The 22,713-nt window shown below is 37.4% G+C and overlaps 1 protein-coding gene across 1 annotated transcript; it reads right to left on the bottom strand.

The window, feature by feature from the left end:
- Positions 1-1,358: 1,358 nt before the first annotated feature.
- On the bottom strand, positions 1,359-21,836 carry gan (gigaxonin). Its single transcript, XM_007250944.3, has 11 exons — positions 21,353-21,836; positions 16,797-16,911; positions 16,356-16,706; positions 15,229-15,449; positions 14,794-14,915; positions 14,315-14,427; positions 13,381-13,533; positions 13,162-13,298; positions 11,876-12,010; positions 9,551-9,660; positions 1,359-7,484 (listed from the first exon to the last, which is right to left on the bottom strand). Exons 1-11 carry the CDS (start codon positions 21,544-21,546, stop codon positions 7,303-7,305), a joined length of 1,833 nt encoding a protein of 610 aa, XP_007251006.2. The 5' UTR covers positions 21,547-21,836; the 3' UTR covers positions 1,359-7,302.
- Positions 21,837-22,713: the final 877 nt, after the last annotated feature.

Below are 22,713 nucleotides of genomic sequence, written 5' to 3'. Positions count from 1 at the left end.
ATACCTCCTGACCAGCATTTGACAAAGAAATGAATCAGACTTCCCAGATCATATGAAACGATACCAGCCATAGTGACTTAATGCTCGGTCACATGACCAGTTGCGGCACAGGATACGGACCGCAGGAAGTCTTTTGTTATGGGTGTGAAGAGACATGAAAGGTGTGCGGGAGGCAAACCTTAGGTCTGGGGTCAAATGCTGAAAAAACAAGCACTTCTCATGGTCTCTCTACTGAGATTCAAACGATCTCTACAGGAAGAGTGTGTTTCTCACTTTGCCCTTTTTTTCCATACTACCCACTCTCATTACTCAGCCTTACCGCTGAGTTGCTGCATTTTTTCATTGGGTTTCTTTTTCGTAAGACCCAGACAAAAACCACAAGCTGAATCACATGTTGTGACATGAAGTTGAAAGTGAAAGACATCTTATATGGCCTGACCTGCACTCTTAAAATATCAATATATGGGGGGCTGGCTAAAACTGAAAATAGGAAGTGCCCTTGATTGCTGCTTAAGTGACTTTAGAAAAGAAATGAATTGAAATGTTTAATAGTTCTTTAGACCTTTCACTACAAAAAGGGTTCTTACTCTGTCATCCTTTAAATAACTATTTGAAACACCTTTAAGCTTTTTTTTTAAATGTGAAAATTAACCTTTACGAGATTAAAATATTTTCCTTTCTTTTAAAAAAATATTTTGTTATTTTTGCATCTGAGTGCAAACTTGGGTAGTCTGCTCTGTATATTACGCTGGTGTTGTTTTGGACCACCAAAATTTCATCTATCTATCTATCTATCTATCTATCTATCTATCTATCTATCTATCTATCTATCTATCTATCTATCTATCCATCCATCCATCCATCCATCCATCCATCCATCCATCCATCCATCCATCCATCCATCCATCCATCCATCCATCCATCCATCCATCCATCCATCCATCCATCCATCCATCCATCTATCTATCTATCTATCTATCTATCTATCTATCTATCCATCTATCTATCTATCTATCCATCTATCACAGAGGAGCTAATTCCCAGGCTGCTAAAATGGGGCATGAGAGGCCAGCTCTCCCCTTATTTTTTTAAGCCACTTATCAGTGACCCAAGTCACAAGACCTCTGGTTAAATCAGCTGCCATCATGAGAGCAACTCAGTTTAAATGAATTACCTTCAGTCTGATTGTCTTCAGTAAACCTGTTGTGCTAATTCCAACCAATGTGCCATTTATCCACATACATGTGGAGGGTTACATTAGTACTCCAGTCGTTGGAGAAGAAATCACATCTTTATCAAGACCTTTATCACCCATACAACAAAACGTAATACCGTCCAAAATAAACGGTCAATTCCAGTCCATTTCAATTCTGCATTTTTATTCTTAGTGTCATTGATTAGATACAAATAACAAATAAAAAGGTGAAACATTCAAAGTGACAGTTTACCTTACATCCTTTAGAACAGGGGTTCTCAACCTTGTTCACCTTACAGCCCATATGAGTATCACTAGAAAGGAAAATATGTATGTAAAATTGTTATTTTTATATTTTATTTCTCAAAATCCTGACACTGACAATTTGAGAATTAGGGCCTGCTTGAGTTGGTCTGTTTGATTTCTTAGTTTTTATTTGTGCATTTCTATAAAAATGTATGTAAATATATTTTCTAAACATGACTAATCTCTTTATTTTTTATTTATACTAAGTTACTGTTTTTTGCTGTTCCCTACAAAAGCATGTTGCTGCCAAGTAAATAAGAACAAATGTCATTATTATGAAATATTATGTTGTAATTAAGAAATAAAGATTTCATAATTATGAGATAGCATAATCAGAATTAATAGATGACATATATATTTTGTAATAATATTAGAATATATCTCATAGTAGTGATCTCATAGTAATTTTGTAAATTGTAAAATTGCATAATAATGACATGTTAATAATTTATTTTTAATTATTCGTGGCAGCAATACATTTCCATTGTTTCCGGCACCCTATGGCCTACTGCCCCTGAGAATGGGACTGTGGACCACTAGAGAGTGCTTCACAGCCCACTGGTGGTCCGTGGCCCACTGGTTGAGAAACCCTGCCTTATAGTCCATCATTCATGAAGAAACTTGTATATTTTAGGAATACTTAATGCATCATTTATTACCATGTGCAACAATGTAACAAAAGTGTAAGTTAGTGATCACAATAAATCATGTTTCGGCTAGGAAGCAAGCATCTCCAATCAACACGGGATTTATAAGGGAATCAGTTTGACCCAAAAGAAACTGTTGATTGTGCAATTCATCTCTCTCAAGGTGCTTGTTTGGGTGTCGTGTGAGAATACATCTCTGGCTCTATAGCCCACAGTGTACTGTAAACAATGGCACATGATGGAATGTGGAGTGTGTCGATAGCTATCGTGTTTGCACATGCACACACATTGTATGTTTAAGTGCTGGGCGTGTATTCCGTCGTCACAAAGGTGCAAAGCAGACAACAACTCCAGTGTTTTACTGCTACATACTGTAAAGTGCTCTTGATTAGTCTTATTTTACATATACAGTACTAGGCATCCTCGCATAATAGTGGACATAGAACACAAAGAAAGAATTTTCAGTCAGTTTAAGAAAGACTGAATGGCAAAATAACCAATAGAGGATACTAATGTGTTCATGTGTGCATACAATGGTTCCTTGAGGGATGCCATATAAATTCTGTGTGTTTCAATCAAAGCTTCTTTAGCTCCTTCTCTATTGCAAACATGGAACTAAAAGTGGGTCAGCACAAAAATAAAAATTAAAACCTGCCATTTCAGTCACTTGTCTATTAAACATATTTTAGTTTTAAAGATGCCCACTGATTTTAGAATTGTTGCTTATAACAGATGTGAGCGTATAAAGAACCTTTATAACTGGCGGAGGACCTTTTCATCAAAGTTCTTTAGACCTTTGAAGATTGTACTTTTTCCACTCATATCTACTACAAGCAGGGCATTTGTGAAACCAAAAGTGGTTCTTCTATGGTGTCCCATAAAAGACCATTAAAGTCATAATATACTTTTTCAGAGTATATTAGAACTTCCACAAAACAAATATGCTTTAGATGGTTGTTTAAGGGACACCATAGAAGAACAATTATTTTTGGTTCCACAAAGTGGCATGTTGAATCAATTGCAGATTAAGTAAAAGTGAATTCCTCAAGGAACCATCTAAAACGCCATTATTTTAAGGAATGTAGTGCAATAAAACAGACAGACCAATATGGTTCATTATGGAACCAAAGATGATTCCTTTTCGGCATTCTCACTCTCAAAGGATTGGTAAAAACAAATCTTTTTATTAAGTTACTGTTAAAAGGACATTTAAAAGGATCTTCTATGGTATTTCTCAAGGAACCATGTGAAGCACCATTATAGTTAAGACTGTAGTGCAAAATCACACACTGATCAAAGGCATGGGACTTTGTGGAACCAAGGGTGGTTCTTTAGACAGGAACCATCTGAAATTTATGTTTTTAGAGTGTAGCGCAATGCAGACTAATCAAAAGGCATCAAAAGGTTCTTTAGACCTTTAAAATGATCTTCTATAGGATCCCTCAAGGAACCATCTGAAGCACATTTATTTTTAAAAGTGCACTAGAAGACTTGCACAAAGACCTGAAGTTTTTGCACATCCGTGTTTTCATTTAAAAAATGTGGGTCTACTTGTCATTCCAATGGTCCATGTTAACACTGACAGTCCTGAACATGGTCGCTAATCTGTCACAGTACCACTGTACTTAACATCACATAATTAATAAAAGGCCAAGTGCGTCACAGAGTTTATCTTCATATAGATAACTGCAGCATCTTCAGCCAGGGAAGAAAACAATAAGCCACTGGCTGCTGTTCGTATCAATCAGCATGATGATAAAACGACTAACAGATGAGTCAGATTTAAAGCCGAGGCCGCTGTAGGCAGAAACAACGTTCTGTAGCCACAATAGCAATAACAGTAATACAAATAATAATAACAATCAACAGGAGCGTGATTAGAGTGTTATCCCACACAATTGAGGCCACAAGGTTGATAAATCAAAGGTGCATATCATGCACATACCTGAGTAAACGGACATGACCACATAGAATATGAACATAATCAAGATCAAGGTGAAGTCATTCCTACCTAACCAATATGTTCCAATTCCCAAAGGGAATGATGTGTTACCTTAATAGACTTTTACCATATCTAAAGCACGTCCATGCAAAACTCCTAGAATTCATCAGTCTGCAGCCAATCTGTGTACAGTTACTGAATACCGTTATTATAATAATGACTTTACAGTAGTGTGCCCAAAAATTTGTTCTATGCTCCACAATTAAAAAAATAAAGTGCATTAAGTGGATATTTGAATGACACCCTAGAAGCAGAACTTTTGGTCCATTTAAGAACCATAAACCATTGGTATAACCAGTTGATAGCTATGTCCAGACTGACAAGCCAGCCCAAACATTTTTAAAATATCTGAATTGTATCCAGATTAATGTTTGATAGTCTGAACAGCCAGAAAACATAGTAAAACAGACTTGTTGCTTCCCGGTGGTTTGAAATGTAAATATAATCAGATTTGTACAGATGCGTCTCAGTCTGGATGCTCTGGACACTCAAATCGGACCCACAACATGACAAACAATGACCTTCATAAATCCAGAGAGACAGAAGTACAGGGTTTCCATAAAGAGCACCAAAGGTTAATTACTGATGCCGACCTTGTTACCACAGCAACCCATGCCTGATATGTTTGTAATTTACAGACACTGAAATTCTGGGAGACCCTTGATGTTTATGGGCAAGCATTATCCTGCTGAAAAATGCCATTATGTAGTAGTGCAGGTTTTTAATTCATGACTAATGGTCAGTGACTGATGTTCGTGATAGATGGACTATGTGGTGGGCAATTTGCCGAAAATTCCATTGACGACTTACATAAAAGAAGGTTCTATAAACTCAAAAAGTGTCTTTTCTCTGGTATACCTCAAGGAACCATTAAATGCAACTTTATTTTTAGAAGTGTGGTGCAATGAAGAGGAGGTGCTTACAAGGCAGAGGTTTAATGTTAATTTAAAAAACACAGATAGTAGTAGTCATTATGAGCAAGCGTATATATACGGTGTATATATATATATATATATATATATATATATATATATATATATATATATATATATATATATATATATATATATATATATATATATATATAATTGCAGTGAAGCCTGTCAAATATGGAGACAAAAGGTAGTATAGGTGTATACTATGAGTAATATACAACTTCCTCCAAACCTGCAGATTTGCTAGCATGTGTGGGTGAGTTTCTGCAGAAGTGAATTTGTAACGTTTGGGCCTTCAATTAGAACGGACAGCAGCAGCTGGTACACGCACACAACAAATGGGGTCGCCAGATGCCAAAGCCGTCTGTAGTGAGTGGAAGGCCAGTTTAAGGGTCAACCACAAGATTCATACAGTGACTTAAACACGTTAGAATACCTACTCTATATCTTAGTGTAACGAATCTTAGAGGAGATAAGATTTTAATCTGTGTAGATGAAGAGACCACTCTACCAGCTGTAAACATAAAACATGCTCCTAAAAGCATCCTAAGCCCCTCTTTAATGTTTTAATATTATATGAAATTAACTCTATGTGAGGTAAATTGTACACCGTACCATAGAAGCAAATTTTGATGAGGGTACCCATGAGTTTTGCATATACAGTAAAAATGTACACACTATCTCTTCATGGGCAAACGTTCTCCTTGACCATTTCTGATAGTCCTATCGATGGGATACTCAAATTTAAAGGTGTTTTTACACCTAAAATCTGTTTGCTCTGGTGTGAACTTGTAAGTGTGCTTTCATAAGTACCATGTTTAGCCCAGACTTTTGGACTTTTTAGTTTAATCTGAAAAAAAAACAAAAGAAAACAAAAAAAAACATGTTAAAAAGGTCAGACCACAGAGAGAGAGACATCTGGAGTGTAAAAGCACTTCTCTGGATGGTCAAGACTTTTGGAACAGTTACAGGAAAGTTGCAGGGAGACACAGCCCACATAGTTGATGACGACAGGTTGCAGCAAAGTGCACTAAATGGCTGAAACCGAAACTATCCAGAGCAAATGTATTTAATGTAACAGATTGGCCCGAATCTTGGTTCAGACTCTGGATTGGACTTTCAGATGTGAAAACCGACTAAATCATTATGTAAACTAAAAGAGTTTACAAGGGCACAAAACGTGAGAACTTTCTCCCCTCTCATTGGTTAGACCTGTGTGGGGGGAGCAAGGAAGTAAATACAGGAGAAAGGTCCTGTGACCTGGATTAGTGCACTTTTAAGCATGGAAGAATAGCAGAGATGGATACTGTTCATTGCTGTAGTAATTATTTTGGTCATGTATAAGGTAAAACATTTGGCATTTAAATAGCTATTTAGCTGAAACTGTACATTCTCACCAAAAACTTAGTGCCCCAGTGCTCCTTTCAGACTGGGCTGAGACCACCTCCTCTCAAGATTCTCGTTGTGGTTGTTTTGGTCCGCATCCAAATGAGATTACTCTATTCACACCAGCCCAAACAAAGCGCACCAAGGTTGAAAACGAACAAGAGTGAAAAAGTGCAGAAAAACATGTACTGTGACTATAAACTGTTAAAAAAGAGGGAGAAGAACTAAGGCGGTATTTCTGGGCAGCTTATGCTTTTCACCAGAAGACCAACCCCTCCCTTTTTGAGGGTTTGTTGGAATCCTAGGGAATACAAGAAGAATAGCCAAGCATTCGCATGGAGGGAGGAGTACCAGGCGTGGTCTTTCTCCTAAACTTCAGAAACGTCCAAAAACTATTGCATAACTCCATTTATGTAAAGAAAAAGATGATCAAAATTGTCAAGCAAAGACAATTTCGCAAACAAGCTTTAAATGCTGGCCATTAAAGACCAGCAGCACCAAGCGACACCCAAAGCTCCACTACAATCACACTATTAACACTAAAAAGCAGCTTGAATAGTTACCTTATAAAACTATGACACTCAAATCCCTTTAAGTTTAATAAAAGGGTGGTCTACCAATAATGTGGTGGTCTATGCATGTTTCCTCAAAAAGGCATCAAAACAAAGTAAACAAAAGAGGCCCAAACCTCCCCATAGCCCAAACTTAAGTATTCTTTAAGTCTAATCTCCAGATTCGGCCAAGGCTGCAGCAATACCCAATCCCCACATGCAACTTTCCTCCAAACAGGTAATGGAGAGAAGATGCAGGGATCATGAATGTGCTCGTGGATTAAGTAGATGGCACTCGGATCCTGAAAAGGCCCTGCTTGAGCTGCAGTCGGAACAGCTTGCAATTAGCAATGCGAAGGGCGGCACAGCCAGTCTTACACAGGTCCGATGGCAGGAGAGGTCTCGTAGGGTGCCAAGTGCCTGTGCTGCGCCGGAACTCTCGAACATAGTCATAACTAGTGCCTGCATATACATAGTGAAAGAGAGAAAAGGAACAAAAAAATGTAACGTTAGCATTTCTGGGTGTTACAGCCAAGGGAAGTCTTTATTGTCTATTTTGTGCCAGTTGTAGGACTATTCTGCAATTTGCAGCTCCTTTGTTTTTATTTGAGCGATGCCACAGGAGAGTGGGACCAATAACTAGATCCATTAAGCTGCCATGCGCTCTTGGGCAAGGCTATTAGTTTTGGGGTGATTTAGCAAGGCTTACCCTGTGCTCTGACAGCTTTCTAAACTTTATTTTTAAAATGATGTCTCAATAATTATGTTATAGACTACATAGATCATTTTTGCTATATACATGTTTTTTCTTAGTAAGGAGAGCCAATCAACGAGAAGAAGTCAATATGCAGACTTGTTTTTTATTTTATAGTTTTAGTTAGTATATTTAATTTTTATCTAATTTATATAATATAGCATAAAAATCCTCTTAGAATTGACTACACATGTATCGAAGGAGGCATGTGTTAGTCTTCACCCTCCTGGTGTGTTGGGGTATTACTAGTGATAGGGGAGTCCTAATGAATGGGTTGGGTAATAGGCCTTGTAAAAAGGGGAGAAAATGGGCAAAATTAGAAATAAATTATATATATATATATATATATATATATATATATATATATATATATATATATATATATATATATATATATAATTAATACAGACAAACGCATAATATTATTATTATTATTATTATTATTATCAATGATGATACCTTAAGGAAATGTGCGTGAAGAACCAATCTTTACTAGGGAATTGTATTATATTGTATTAATATGTTAAATATTGGTGATATGACAAAGATTACACTTTAGGAGTTTGCTTCTACATTTGCCACTCATCTTGTGACTAAACTTTAAGTGCTTTAAGGCCCACCTACTTGTCGCTACTACTAGTCTACATGATCCTGAATCATCATACTCTAATGGTCAAACTGCCTCGCACCTAAAAATGCCTTAAAATTCTGAATGTGAATGAACACAAATTAGTTTACCTCACTTTTTACTTTATCAATTTATCATATTCTAATTTTTATATTTGCATGAAATAAAAAAAACAAGTAATGTAAAAGGGATTCAAGTTTATTCTGTTTTTTTACATTGTTCGTTTTATTTTTAACATAATTTTGCAAATATAGGCTATTAAGGCTATTTATCAGTCTCAGTAAATAAGTAAGTGTTTATGTATAATTGATCATTAATGTAACTTTTATAGATTTTTAGAAATATTTAACTTTTTCTTACCCTCACAAAGGCACAAACATACATACACATATAAAACACAATGGATACCTGTGCATCCTCAATGTCCTCATTCTTGAAAAAAAATATATATATATGGTGACCTTTATTTTAATGTTTATATTCCTCACCTTCACGTACTTCACGGAAACAAAAATGGTCCCTCCATGGCATTGTTCAAATAAATTTTATAGTACCATAATATTTAGTGTATGTATTGTACACAACAGGGATAACTAATTTAGAATAAAGCAAGTTAATTAGCCTTTTGAGTAAACATGGAATTTATAGGAGACATCTGAACCTAGAAATGTTGCTGATGATTAAGAATTTAAGCTTTGGAAAAAAAAATTATTTTAGGTTTATTTATCTAGTCTCTTTCCTTTTATCAATATTTAGCATAACACACACTCTGCATCACCACATTCAGTATAAAAGGGCAAGCTTTGTTTGGAAACTCAAATGATAAGATTATATTTTTAAAGACATTATAAACTTATATAAATAATTATAGTAGCATGTACTACACGCTGGCTGCAGTAGCAGCAGCAGAAAGACAACCATGAAAGTCTATGTTCTGGAAAGTCTAGCTAATGCCCAAATAGAGCTGATTATTTATTTAAACATTATTCACACAATCCAAACACTGAGTAACTCGCTCCTCCGAGGCTAAAAGCAGTGTCTGCGGTCTGATAATGCGACGGGCTGATCAGTGAGTTTGCTGAAGGGAAAGAGATCAAGAGAGCAAGAGAGAAAGAAAGAGAGAACGGCTGATGAAACATTTCTTACCTGTGTCGAGCTCTCCCACTACATATATGCTTGCGCCAATAGGAACAGCACCGTATACAAAGGATGATGTAGTGTGTATGCACAGGTTCTGATCATCGAGGAGCACCCATCTGCAGCAAGAGCATGGATTAGAAAAGGAGAAATACATACAAATATACATCTCCCAGACTATTATTAATGAAATATTCACTGTTCTTAAAAAGCGTGTAATTGCATTATTGTGTTATTATAATACTATTATCAATATATCAGACGTATAAAATGGTTTTATAAGTGGCAATAGTACTGTTTGTTTTTTTTAAATTACTTCTGGGTCAATATACATCTCTGGAAAAAAATAAGAGACCAATTAAAAAGGATGAGTTTCTTTCATTTTACCATATTATCAAGAGGAAGATGGATGATCACAAGCCATCAAACCAAACTGAACTGCTTGAATTTTTGCACCAGGAGTGGTATAAAGTTATCCAAAAGCAGGGTGTAAGACTGGTGGAGGAGAACATGCCAAGATGCATGAAAACTGTGATTAAAAACCAGAGTTATTCCACTAAATATTGATTTCTGAACTCTTAAAACTTTATGAATATAAACTTGTTTTCTTTGCATTATTTAAGGTCTGAAAGCTCTACATCTTTTTTGTTATTTCAGCCATTTCTCATTTTCTGCAAATAAATGCTCTAAATGCAAAATATTTTCATTTTGTCTGTAGTTTACAGAATAAAACAACAATGTTTATTTTACTCAAACATATACCTATAGATAGCAAAATCAGAGAAACTGATTCAGAAACTGAAGTGGTCTCTTAATTTTTTCCAAAGCTGTATTTGGTACAACAAAAGGGTTTCCATTACAAGCCTAAAACACATTATAGTTAACATTTTTTGTAACAAATTTACAATATTAGGTTTATTTTACTTTTTTTAGCCCAATGTAACCCTAATGTAATTTTTTCTGTTATTAATTATAATGCATAAACAACTTCTATTTAGAAGTATATGTAAATAGTTTAACATAATTTCTGTAGAACATCTCTGGTTGAACAAGTTTCAGGGTCTGTGAAATGTCTGTGAAATTATGATAAAATAGCAGTTATGGTGACGAATTAAAGTGTGGGTCTAAGTACATCACTAAAATGTGGGCTTCCCTTACAGTTTGGGAGTGTAAAGAACTTCTACGTCACTACAGTGTACTTTCCTGCACACATGCATTTGTTGACAAGCTGAGAGATGCAGAAGCAGCATCTGAAGCAAAAGAAGCATGTGGACTAAAGCAGGAGAGTTACAGGATTACAGGATTTCATACAAAAAATGGCTTGAGTTACACAGCGTTACACACTTCTTGTGAGAATTCCACAGTGCAAAAGAGGTGTTCCACCCAGAGTGCAAATGACAGACATCATTCTCATAATTACAGTCAGTTAACCATTAGGGCTGCAGCGATAAGTCGATGTAATCGATAATATTAATTAATTTAATTTGTAGACTACAAATTTCATTGTTGACTTTTTTCTGTAATTTGTAACAGTACCACATTACACATATGTTGGGGACAGAAGCGCAATGGAAGATAGGTAAATGGCTCATTCACACAGTTTACACTCAAATTGGTGTCTCCAAAAGTGCAAAAGCACTAAAGATTACATATGTACTCACTAAATATCAGTCATTTCCATGTTTACACAACATATAGACATTTAAATCTCTTTTAAATCTCATGTTCAGCTGTTTCTATTGGTTTAAGAGACTTTACTGACAGCCAATCCACTTTATTGATGTTTATTTATTGGTGTCTATTGTCTCTCAATTGATGCATTGTTCTTCTAGACATCTTCTTGACCTACATCAGTGCTCATTTTTTTTACTTCTCTAGATAATGTTGGGTCTAAACCTAGCAGTGAAGAATAGGTACAGTAGTGTGAAAAAGTATTTGCCTCCCAACAGATTTCTTTTGTTTTTGCTTTTTTGCCATAATGATATTTTTCCAATTATCAAACAAACTTTGATATCAGACAAAGATAAACTAATGACAATGACGATTTTATTTATTAAGGGAACAAAACTTTCCAATCCCCCCCCATAAATGAACTGTGATTAATCACACTTTTTGGAAACCTGAATTCAAGGACATGGCAGAAATAATCGGTGACTTATCGAACAAATAATCATCAGATTAGTCGACTACAAAAATATTCATTAGTTGCAGCCCTGTTTATCATCTACATGATTCTGATTAAAAGTCTGATTTTCATCCCTGCTGTTGAAAAGCAACTGACTTTTAACCAAATAATAGACGTATTTAGATACAAATCACCAAGAAAAAGCCCACCTTTTCAACTCGTCATGAAAGAACTCAGACTTGCAGATGGTCATTTGACTGGACTCAGGATTATCAGCATCCCTGCTTCTCACTCCTCCAAACACATAGAGCTCCTGACCTACTCCACACGCCACAGCACCAAACCTGAGGAGAACAACCAGAACCCAACATTAGCTCTTCTGTACTATGTTTTCAGTACTCAATAACCCATATTAAGCAATGAACCTGGTTCTACCTACAGCTCACATTAATCTGATCTATAATCTATAACTGCAGACCCATGCAATCAATAACTAGGATAACCGTTTTATATAAAAGTATTAGAATGTTTGTATAAAATGGGTGTAGAGCTTCTCAGGCAGGGTCGGGCCAAGATTTCCCAGCGCTTTCCTCAGGCCGTGTCGAGTTGGGCTTAAGAAAGTAGTCTGTAACATAGGCGTCTGTTTTTTGTGTTTTTTTTTATTTTATTTAAAACTATGGCATGATAATCACAATACAGCAAAGTAACAAATCAAAACTGCATTATAAAAAAAAAAGTTGCACAAGCGCACAGTGCGCATTTCACATGTCTGCATTACACACTTGACTTGCAGTGCTGTGCAGTGCAGTGCATAGCCTTATTACTTTTTTTTGTGTTTCTGCATACAGACCATAAGCTCAATATAAAAAATTCACTGGTTTAGAATTTATTTTTCATTCTTAAACCATGTTAAATTATATTAGATTAGAGGAAAGTCATTTAGACATCATTCTTGTAGCCTAATTTACTGATGTTTAGGCCTCTGCATCACTGTTCGCATTGTTTGTGTTCTTATTAAACATCTTCTTCAGTGTTGCAATGTTAAATAACATCTTTCTGGACAGATTTCACTCATTCAAACAGCTCGAAAATGTTTTAAAAGCTCAGTTTTAACGTTTTACTTCCTAAAAAAAAAAGTGGGGTTTAAATCGGGCTCTGGCTCATAATGCATGTGTGATATTTTGGGCCCAATCTAAGCTCTAAATGGGAGCAAGTGCTTTTTTTTTGCTAGTGATATTGTTTATCACTAAATGTTTTTGTCCAAAACATCCACAGCTATTGTGACAGGCCTACTCACAAACAAACTAATAAAAAACTTCTTTGGAATGCTGTTATATTGATCCATGGATACTGCACATGATATTCCCAGAAGAAATTACCATGAAGTAATTTACATTAACAGATCATCATATTGCCCCCTCATATTTATGCTTCTAAAAATTTTTTTCTTTCATTTCGGCACATTCTGTGACCTTCACTGTGTGTGTGCTTATACCTCCTCTCCTTTAGAGGGCACAGTGTAGTCCACTGCTGAGTTTTGGGGTCATAGCATTCCACTGAGTCATAAATCTTCCCATAAGATCCTCCTCCCATCACAAAAAGCTTCTTCTTCATGGTGGCGCAGCAGCTAAACTGAGGAATGGAAAGTTGTACATTACAGTGAGTAAATAAGATGGACTGGATACACAAAAGCCTAAAGGTGACTAAACCTCACCTTTCTGACTGTGGTCATACTAGTCTGGGTGGTCCAGGTATTAAAGTGGGGGTCAAATACTTCCATGGTAAGGAGAACTTCAGTGTCTTCATTTTCTCCACCCAGCACATAGATCATCCCATCCAGCTCAGCAATACCAAAGTGTCGCCTGGCCTGAGCATGCAAGCAGTAAATAATGGTTAAATACTGACTCCTTGTGGTTGGATGAGAGGAGTGAGAAGTGTCATAACAGGATACAAAAACAATGTCATTTGCAGCAAGCGGAATTATGTGATGATTTCAGTATTATTCTCAGAATTCTACATTATGAAGGCATTTTAATTGTCTTTTGAAATGAGGCAAAACTGAATGTCTGATGCAGCTGGATGTTTCTTACTGAAAAGATAGTGTGCACTGCCCCCTGTGGAGATCATGAAAAGATGATGAGCTCATGAGATCTCAGGAACAAACAGGAAGAGACACAGTGTACATCTAACAATGATTAAATTGTTGTGAATTTCCTGGTATTAATTTGGTGCAAGTTGATATTTTATTATCCATGCATTCAGATTATCTGCAGTTATGGAGAAATTTGATTTAAGACTTTTTAAGACGTATTAATGCTACCCTTTTCACAATAACAAAATGGCAAAGAGGGCACACAACACCAATATTAAGTTTCAGATATTAGATCAAGCTTGTGATTCTGTATATTCTGACAAAACCAATATTTTTTTACTTAAACTAAAATGGAAGTGTTGGTGGAAAAGGGTTTTTATTAAGTTTCACTTTCCTAGGCCTACTTATTGTCTCTACAACCCAGAAGCAACCTTTAGGGGGATTTAAAGGGATTTAAGACATTTTAGGACAAATAAAGACCCTATTCATTAGCTTAACAAATGTAAGACTTTTTAACGATCCCCAGACACCCTGACAATCGATTAAATAGAGATACCTGCTTCATTGCTGGGATTGGGGTCCAGGTATTGGTCTCTGGGTCATATTTTTCTCCACTAGACAGGACAGTTTTGTTTTCATCCGTTCCTCCAATCGCAAAAAGGCATCCATCTGATTACACATAGCACATGGCAAAATATTAACCAGAAACCAGTTTTAGGAAAGGTGTGAATACAATAGTAATTTTCCTATGCAGTGTGGAGATCTGTGCTAGTGTAGTAGTCAGATCAGGAAGAAAAAAAACACATTTTGTGTGCAAAAATATTTGTCAGGATGTCATTAGAGATTGCCAACGAGTGAACAAACTTGGACATAACTTTGACACTTTTTGGATCAATCGAATTATTTTAGTGCACTTAATACAAAAAAAATTCTGCAACGTATAATGTTTACTTATTCTGAACATATTCTGGGCTGAATCTGTTCTGAAAAACAGATTCAGCACAGAGTAAACCAGATGTGTCAGAAAGTACTAACCAGCAGTTACCACGCCGTGCCCAATTCGCCTCTCATTCATGGGCTGCAGATCAATCCACAACTGCCGGTTCCTGTCATAGAGGGGACACATGCAGCGCGTCACCGCAGAGGGCTTTCGAGTGCTAAACAGGAAACACACACAGGAAACACACTTGGTTTTAAAAGTGGGCCAACACAGTGGGCCAACACAGATGAAGTCTAGCCCTGGATAAAAATACATTTTTAAATGGAGATTCCTTATAGAACACTTATTTTGTATTATTTTTTTATTAAGCTCTATTTTATCTACCACACACTCCCTCAGAGTGTGATTATCAATTACAGTGATATATTACTACTGACTCTGATCAGACTGCATTCAGTTTTGAACAATTATAAATATTTAATTGAATCTCTTTACTAAGACATGTTGTTGATGTTAGTTCTATTACTCACGCTCTGTCCTCTCCCCCTACAATGACAATGCACTCAGAGTAGCCGCGGGGCTTAAAGGCAGCAAGCAATGCCTCTCCTTGCTGGGCTGCGCCTCCTAGGGGCTCCATGCAGCACTGTCCGATTACCTCCCTCATGAGGGGGTCTCCCAGCATTTGTTCTTGCAGGTAGCTCTGGTCCAGACCCTGCACCCACACTGCAGACATCACCTCCTTCATATGGACCTACATCAATGAATTGAATGCGATATCACATACATACGTACATACATAAACTAGGAAAAAAATTACAATTACCTTTTTACTGTAATGCAGATTTATTATTCATATAGGGGCCCTACAATGCCAAACTGTATTTATCTTAGCAGAGTTGTATAAGAAGAATTTGCCCTCAAATAGTCCCTCAAAATATAAATAAGTTAAGCATAATTAAAACGAATCTGATAAACAGCCTTACTAAATTCCTAAATGCCAAAACTGTAATAGACCACTAGCAAAAACCCAAGAAAAAGCTTGTGGATTAGTACAACATTACAATATGATAATGGCGACCTCTGGAAAATGTGGTGTTGTTGATACTGGATAGTAGCTCATCATCTCCAGACTCAAATGATAGTTATGGGATATATGGCTTTCTATGTGAGCCTGGCCTCATATCCAGGCCTTTTGTGTGATAAAATCTGCAGAAGTGGAGCCTAAACTTGGTACGCGGCTCAGCGCTAGGCTAAAAGCTGATGCTAGGCTTTAACCATCTCTTGTTTCTATCATCCGCTTTCTGTAAAACAAACTGAACCAAATTAGATAAACAAAACTGGAGCTAAAAACACTTTTTTTTTCATTGGTAAAACTTTAGCCAAACATGGGGATACGAGCGGGGCCAGGTTTAAAGCTAACTGGATACAATCTTGTCAGCTTGATAACAACACATTGCGCTGAAATATTACAGTGTTTTTGTTACAATGTTAAAACTGTGCTATGGAATGTGTGTTCTGTGAGCCATGCCTGTTCTGAAAACCAGAATAAAAACATTATTTTGCACATATAAATACATATTATGACCCAAATAAATGTGATGCCATGCTGTAAGAATGTTTGGGGCATTGGTACTTTCATTGCGGCCATCACTCTTACCCGTCTAGCCTCAATGTCGTGGGCGAGCCAGCGGACCACCGCCTCCAGTACGTGCTTCTCATTTCCCACGTTGAGCTTCTCCATGGACAAGAGCTCACACAGCCGATCAGGTGGCAGCTCACGGAACTCCTCGGTGTCCGCTACATCTCTGAAGTGCGTCTGCAGGTACTCAGTGGCCACATGGTGGACGTGGTGCAGGCAGTAGTGCAGGGAGAACAGTCGTATGCCGATGCAATTCTCAGCTGTGATGCAGCTCTCCAGGAACTGGCAGCACAACGACTTGAGGTCCGTGAGGAGCAGCAGGTCAGCAGCCTGGACCACATCCTGGATAGTGTCCTCATTTAGGGTGATCTACCACCAGAGAGGGTCAAACAGACTGAGTTTAACAGACATTCTGGAAACGTGATACTGGATGCAGGCTGAGCACACACGAGAAATCACCTCTCCACTGAATATGTAGTCCAAGATCTGCTTCATGATGAGGACAGAGATGCCCTGCAGCTCAATTTTGTACACAGATCCGTCTTCCTTGGGTGGGTTGTAATTTAGCTTGGTCCTGTGAAGAAATGGTAAACATGGTGGGGAAAATTTAATGAAAGGAATTAATATATGCACTATAAAGACATTTTTGTGATGCACAATATTTATTGCAATGTTATAATTCACAAACAAAATGCACCAGCAGTGGCAGATTCGTATAAAATGCTACTCAAATACTCTCTTATAAATTGCACAATATTTTTTTATTCAGTTTTTGCTGCACATCATCCAATTAATTTAATAAGGTCTAATTTCACTCTTTTTTTAATGAAATGTACAGTTAGGTACAGTTGGGAGTATTCTTTAAGTACTGATCCCAGCTTGTTAATGCTGAGTGTCAGCCAATATCGATCTGATCCAATCTTTCTGTTTGTATAAATTACACACACCCCACAGTTTAAATAAGACGTGCTGCTGATTGATACTGAAGTAAAATAACTTTTTAAATTTTTAGTAACATTTTATATAATTCTAGACTCTAGACTAATTCTGGACTGATTTATTTGTTTATTTATTTTTAATTATGTGAAACATGAACCATATATCTTGTGTACATCTCATCCCTTGCTTTTGTATCACCTGCAAATATGGCCCTTTAAGAGTAGAGGTAAGTTATGTACAGACAACAAATAACTGCATTAAGGGTTATGTAGGGTTATACAGGGTGAACCTGTTGAGGCCCAAATTGATTTAGATATGTATTATCTTAATAGTACATAATTGGCTCCCTTGTGTATAAAGCTGAGTGGCTGATTGGACCTGCACAGTCTCAGACAGAACAGTGCAGCTCTCATGGGCTTTTAATGATTTAGAATACTCAGACACTAGAAACGGAATATAAAATGCTTAAATTTTCTTAAAAATTTAAGCCAGAAGTAAAATAAAACCAACGATTTTAAACTCTTTTGAAGATGGTATACTGGCCAAATCATAACAGGCTTTCCTCATCAAGTAAACCCAATGGGCAATGTTGAGGTGCGAAATGTAACAGACGCTTTTATTATTATTAATTATCATTGCAATTTTAACCCAGAATATCCAATGGTGGGGTATGTGTCACAGGACATTTTCAAAAAATATGCAACGTTTCGCACTTTACTCTGCCCTCTGCCACTGAAATCAAATTAAATATACATAGTTTTTTACAACTGACATTTTACAACTGAATTTTTACAACTGACTTTTTACAACAGGCTTTTTACAACTGACGTTATTGCAAAGCAACTTGTAATAGCAGGACAGATTATCAGACAAAACACTGAATATACAACACAGAACCCCCAGTGAGTGACGGAGAAAAGGAAAAGCTATGGGAGGAAAAAACCTTGGTAGGAATCAAGGCTCACATATCCCTTGTACCCTCACATTGTACCATCACTAAGTGACATCTACTGAACATCCTGGGAGCATCACAGGACTGTGTGTGAATGTGTTTGTTTATCTGACCTACAACAGCAACGTTAAATCTGTTTTGCTGCATGGTTCTAAATGATGGAGAGTATCACAGACCAATATGAGAAAACTGGATGTCTTTCATAACAGCTGTTTGAGGAGAAAGTGTGGTATATTTCGGCCCATGAGAATGACAAACGACAGTCTATGTCAGAAAACAAAGTGTGACAGTTTGAGGTTGGAGATAAAGCACAGTTGTCTCAAATGGCTCGGCCACGTTCTGAGGATGAGCAGTCAGCCTATCCCTAAAGTAGCATTGTGATGGACATCACCTGATAAAAGGAAGCAGGGAAGGCCAAAAACAACAAGGCAAAGGACGGTGATGTCAGAGCTGCAAGAGATTAACTTTACCTGGGGTGAAGCACAACATGTGGACAGTGACAAAAACAGTGGAGGAAAAAAATATGGGTCCTCCACTAAGTAATAAATATGATAAATTAAGTAATATATATATAATGGTAAGTAATAATTATAAGATACTAAAGCCCTATCCGGTCCGAATATGTTTCTCAGGGGGAGAAACACTTATAATCAGTGATACAAGTTTTTAGTTTTTAGGCTTTCTCTGTCACATGACATGACACATGACATGAACATATGTTCAGTAGCTCCTCCATTTCCACTTGCTGTTGTGTTTACGTTGATCTTCGTGGAAACGGGCGCCCAAAGTGTATTTACGGTGCGTGGCAGTGGATAAATAGTTATTTTATTAAACGTGAGATGACGGAAACTCTAAATTTAAAAATAAAAAAAAAAACTAAAATTACCAGAGGACCACGGATTTCAGCGAAAAACAGTAGGTAATTCAGCCTGTAATTTTCTCAGAGGACATCTTAGAAAAACACATAAATGATCGTTCCGGACAGGAATAAAATCAGAGGACCCCCTATAAAAGAGAAAATTACCCCAGGACTCCCTGAGAAACTAAACCTGTCCGGGACATGATCTCTAATTATCTATATCTATCTATAATTATAGTGGAGGACCCTTATTTTTTTCCAAGTGGCAGAAATAAGCTTCCATACGAAATGGGTCAGTTTAAACCTGAATGTAAACAAATGTTCTAACAGAACTAGGGGTTCTATGCCTGAACTAAGTGTGTCACACAGAACAAATGGTTTTAAAGAGGTCTGGAAGTTCAGCTGTGAATCACAATGAGAACAGGTCCTAACAAAAACACAGGAGGGAGGAGTCTATGGCAAGCCAACTAAGCCAAAACGTGTGGGAAAGAAACGCCTCCACGCGTAAAAATATGACGTGTCCACACGTAAAAAAATCACGTGTTGACAGATAAAGACGTTATCTTTTTACGTGTACAGACGTAATCTTTTTACGTGTGGAGGCGTAAATTTATGCCGTCTGTACATCACGTGCTTTTTTTCACCTGTACAGACGTGGATATATTACGTGTACAGACGTAAAAAATTAACGTCTTGGGATTTACTGTCCATCTCAAAAAGCCGCAGTTGCAATATGCAGCCTGTAGATGGCAACATTTACTGAGCTGTAGAAGCAGTCTTAATATGCCTGTACAATATCTGCTAGGACAGATTAAAATGTGGATAAACAAGTATTTTTAATGCCACAGTGCCCTACTCAGGGAACATAACATTCCCTACATTAACACACAAGAAATATAACTATTATTGCTAGGTGTAAGACAGATCCCACAGGGAAAGTCATATTAAGTCAAGTCGTATTATAGCGGCACAATTAACACTAAAGCAAGGCTGTTATTAAAAATGTTAGGTCTAAAAAAAAATAAAAAAAATGAACTACAATCAATATAAACACAATATTTCAGTCCTAACTGTCCACACTTAAAGTCTTAACTTTTAAAATGTTATACTTTTAAATTGTAATTTTGCTTTTTAAGCCCTAGTAAACAACATTCGGTGTTCAGCCACTGAATTTAGTAAATTTAGAGTCACAATTTCTCTGTATCTTTTATTAGTTTCTTTTACATTTTTATTGTCCTAAAGCAAATCAAAATGACAAAATAACCATAGATTATTGTGCAGATGACTAGTACTACAAAAACTAATAATAATATTAATAATAATAATAATAATAATAATAATAATAACAATAATATGACTAATATATATACTATGAATTGCATTTTAATAAAATAGACATCCAAAGTATACAATACAAATAATGCTATATTAAAATATAGCTTTTTTAAACTGTTTTAGCATTCTCTGTTTTATAGATGTGAAGTGTTTTTATTGTCTTTTTTTCGTTTTGAGCGCACGCCCCCCCCCCCCCCCCCCCCCCCCCCCCTGTAATACTGTAATTTAATGTAATTTATTTAGAGCTAACAAGTACTGAAAGCAATGGCAGGGCGAAGATTAAGATTGCTTCAGGAAAACTTTAACAGAATTGTGAACAGCCATCTTCGCAGATTTTGCAGAGCCATGATTGCACTGACCTAAAGGCAGGGTAAACACTATGGATATAAAATGGCGGGGGTTACATCATGTGAAATAGGGGGTACATCATAGACACATGATTACAACGTTTCAGTTATGTGGACCTTGCGTGCAGAGTGTGTATGAGTATGTATGGGGCTATGTCACGGTACGTAGACACTGCGTTGTAACCCACGTAAGCGTCTTATGAATATGGAATACAATACGTTGCATGACATCATGTGTTGTCAGGCTGCCTTATTACAATGCAAATGTATGCATAGGCGCGTTTACCGATTGGATGTTAGATGCCAAAACGTGTATACACGAACAGTTTTACCGCCTGTACACGTAATTTTTTTACGTGTGGACACGTCATATTTTTACGCGTGGAGGCGTTTCTTTCCCACACGTTTTGGCTTAGTTGGCTTGCCATAGGAGTCTGCTGTCTCTCACACCCTGATGACGTAGATCAGCTCCAGGCACTGCTGCATGTCTGAGCACTTACACAAGCTCCAGCAGCTTTTTCCAGAAAGAGAAGCGTCACCTGCTGCAACACAGCACAGAAACTGGAGTGTGAAAACGAGGTACCTGATGTACGGACTCGCAGCAGCCAGAATATTCTTCTGAACTGGGATCTCCTCTCCCTCCAGCACCAACACAGCGTCCTGAAAGCTGCCCTCCTGCCTGAACGAGCGGAGAGCTCTCAGGAGCTTCTGAGAGTGCTGAGGGTCCGATACCGCCGACCCACCATCTGCCCCACCCTCAGCCCCAGCCGCAGACATGCTGTTACACTAATAACTCCCCCAGCTGCGGGTACAGTAACTCTGTACTTACTTTAGGCTGGGTATCAAAACATTAACGATGGCGCAGAGCCTGAACTGTGAAATTCAGATCTGTTACAGTTATAAATCCACTCCTATAGATCTGTGAAGGTTTAAATAACCCCAGACTCCCACTCTACAACTCTAACTCTAAACCTCAACAGATTACATGGATCCCATCAGGCTATGACAGTAGCAGCTCCAGACTACTAAATATACAGGCAGTACCCTACAGGAGAAGGAAGGCGGGGAGAGAAAACACATGCGCTGCACTTCAAAATAAAAGTCTTTCCAGCTCTATGTGTTTAACTCATAGACAGTGTATGGTTTAACTGAAAGGGAAAAACATTTAAATATAAATGCATTTTTTAAATATATAAAATCATATATATTGCTAGCTAAACCTCGCTTATGCATCTCTCACAAGTGTCCTTGTGGGTATCTCCAGGTGGCCCTTTGGACATCTCCAACTGTCCCTTTGAGCATGTTGAAGTGTCATTTTGGGGTTTTCCAAGTGTACTTTTGGGCATCTGCAACTGTCTCTTTGAGCGTCTCCAAGTGTCATTTTGGGCATCTCCAAATGGCCCTTTGGACATCTCCAAGTGTCATTTTGGGCATCTCCAAATGTCCCTTTGGGCATCTCCAAGTGTCATTTTGGGCATCTCCAAGTGTCCTTTTGGGTATCTCTAAGTGTCCCTTTGGGCATCTCCATGTGTCCCTTTGGGCATCTCCAAGTGTCCTTTTGGGCATCTCCAAGTGTCCCTTTGAGCATTTCCAACTGTCCCTTTGAGTATCTCCAAGTGTCATTTTGGGGATTTCCAAATGCACTTTCGGGCATCTTCAAGTGTCATTTTGGGTATCTCAAAGTGTCCCTTTGAGTATCACCAAGTGTCATTTTGGGTATTTCCAAATGTACTTTCGGGCATCTCCAAGTGTCATTTTGGGGATTTCCAAATGTACTTTCGGGCATCTCCAAGTGTCGTTTTGGGTATCTCCAAGTGTCCTTTTGGGCATCTCTAAATGTCCCTTTGAGCATCTCCAAGTGTCATTTTGGGGATTTCCAAATGTCCCTTTGGGCATCTTCAAGTGTCCCTTTGGGCATCTCCAAGTGTCATTTTGGGGATTTCC

This window comes from Astyanax mexicanus, chromosome 9 (genome assembly GCF_023375975.1).
Source record: "Astyanax mexicanus isolate ESR-SI-001 chromosome 9, AstMex3_surface, whole genome shotgun sequence".
Taxonomy (NCBI): Eukaryota; Metazoa; Chordata; class Actinopteri; order Characiformes; family Acestrorhamphidae; genus Astyanax; species Astyanax mexicanus.
This window is presented reverse-complemented; position numbering and strand designations above follow the sequence as displayed.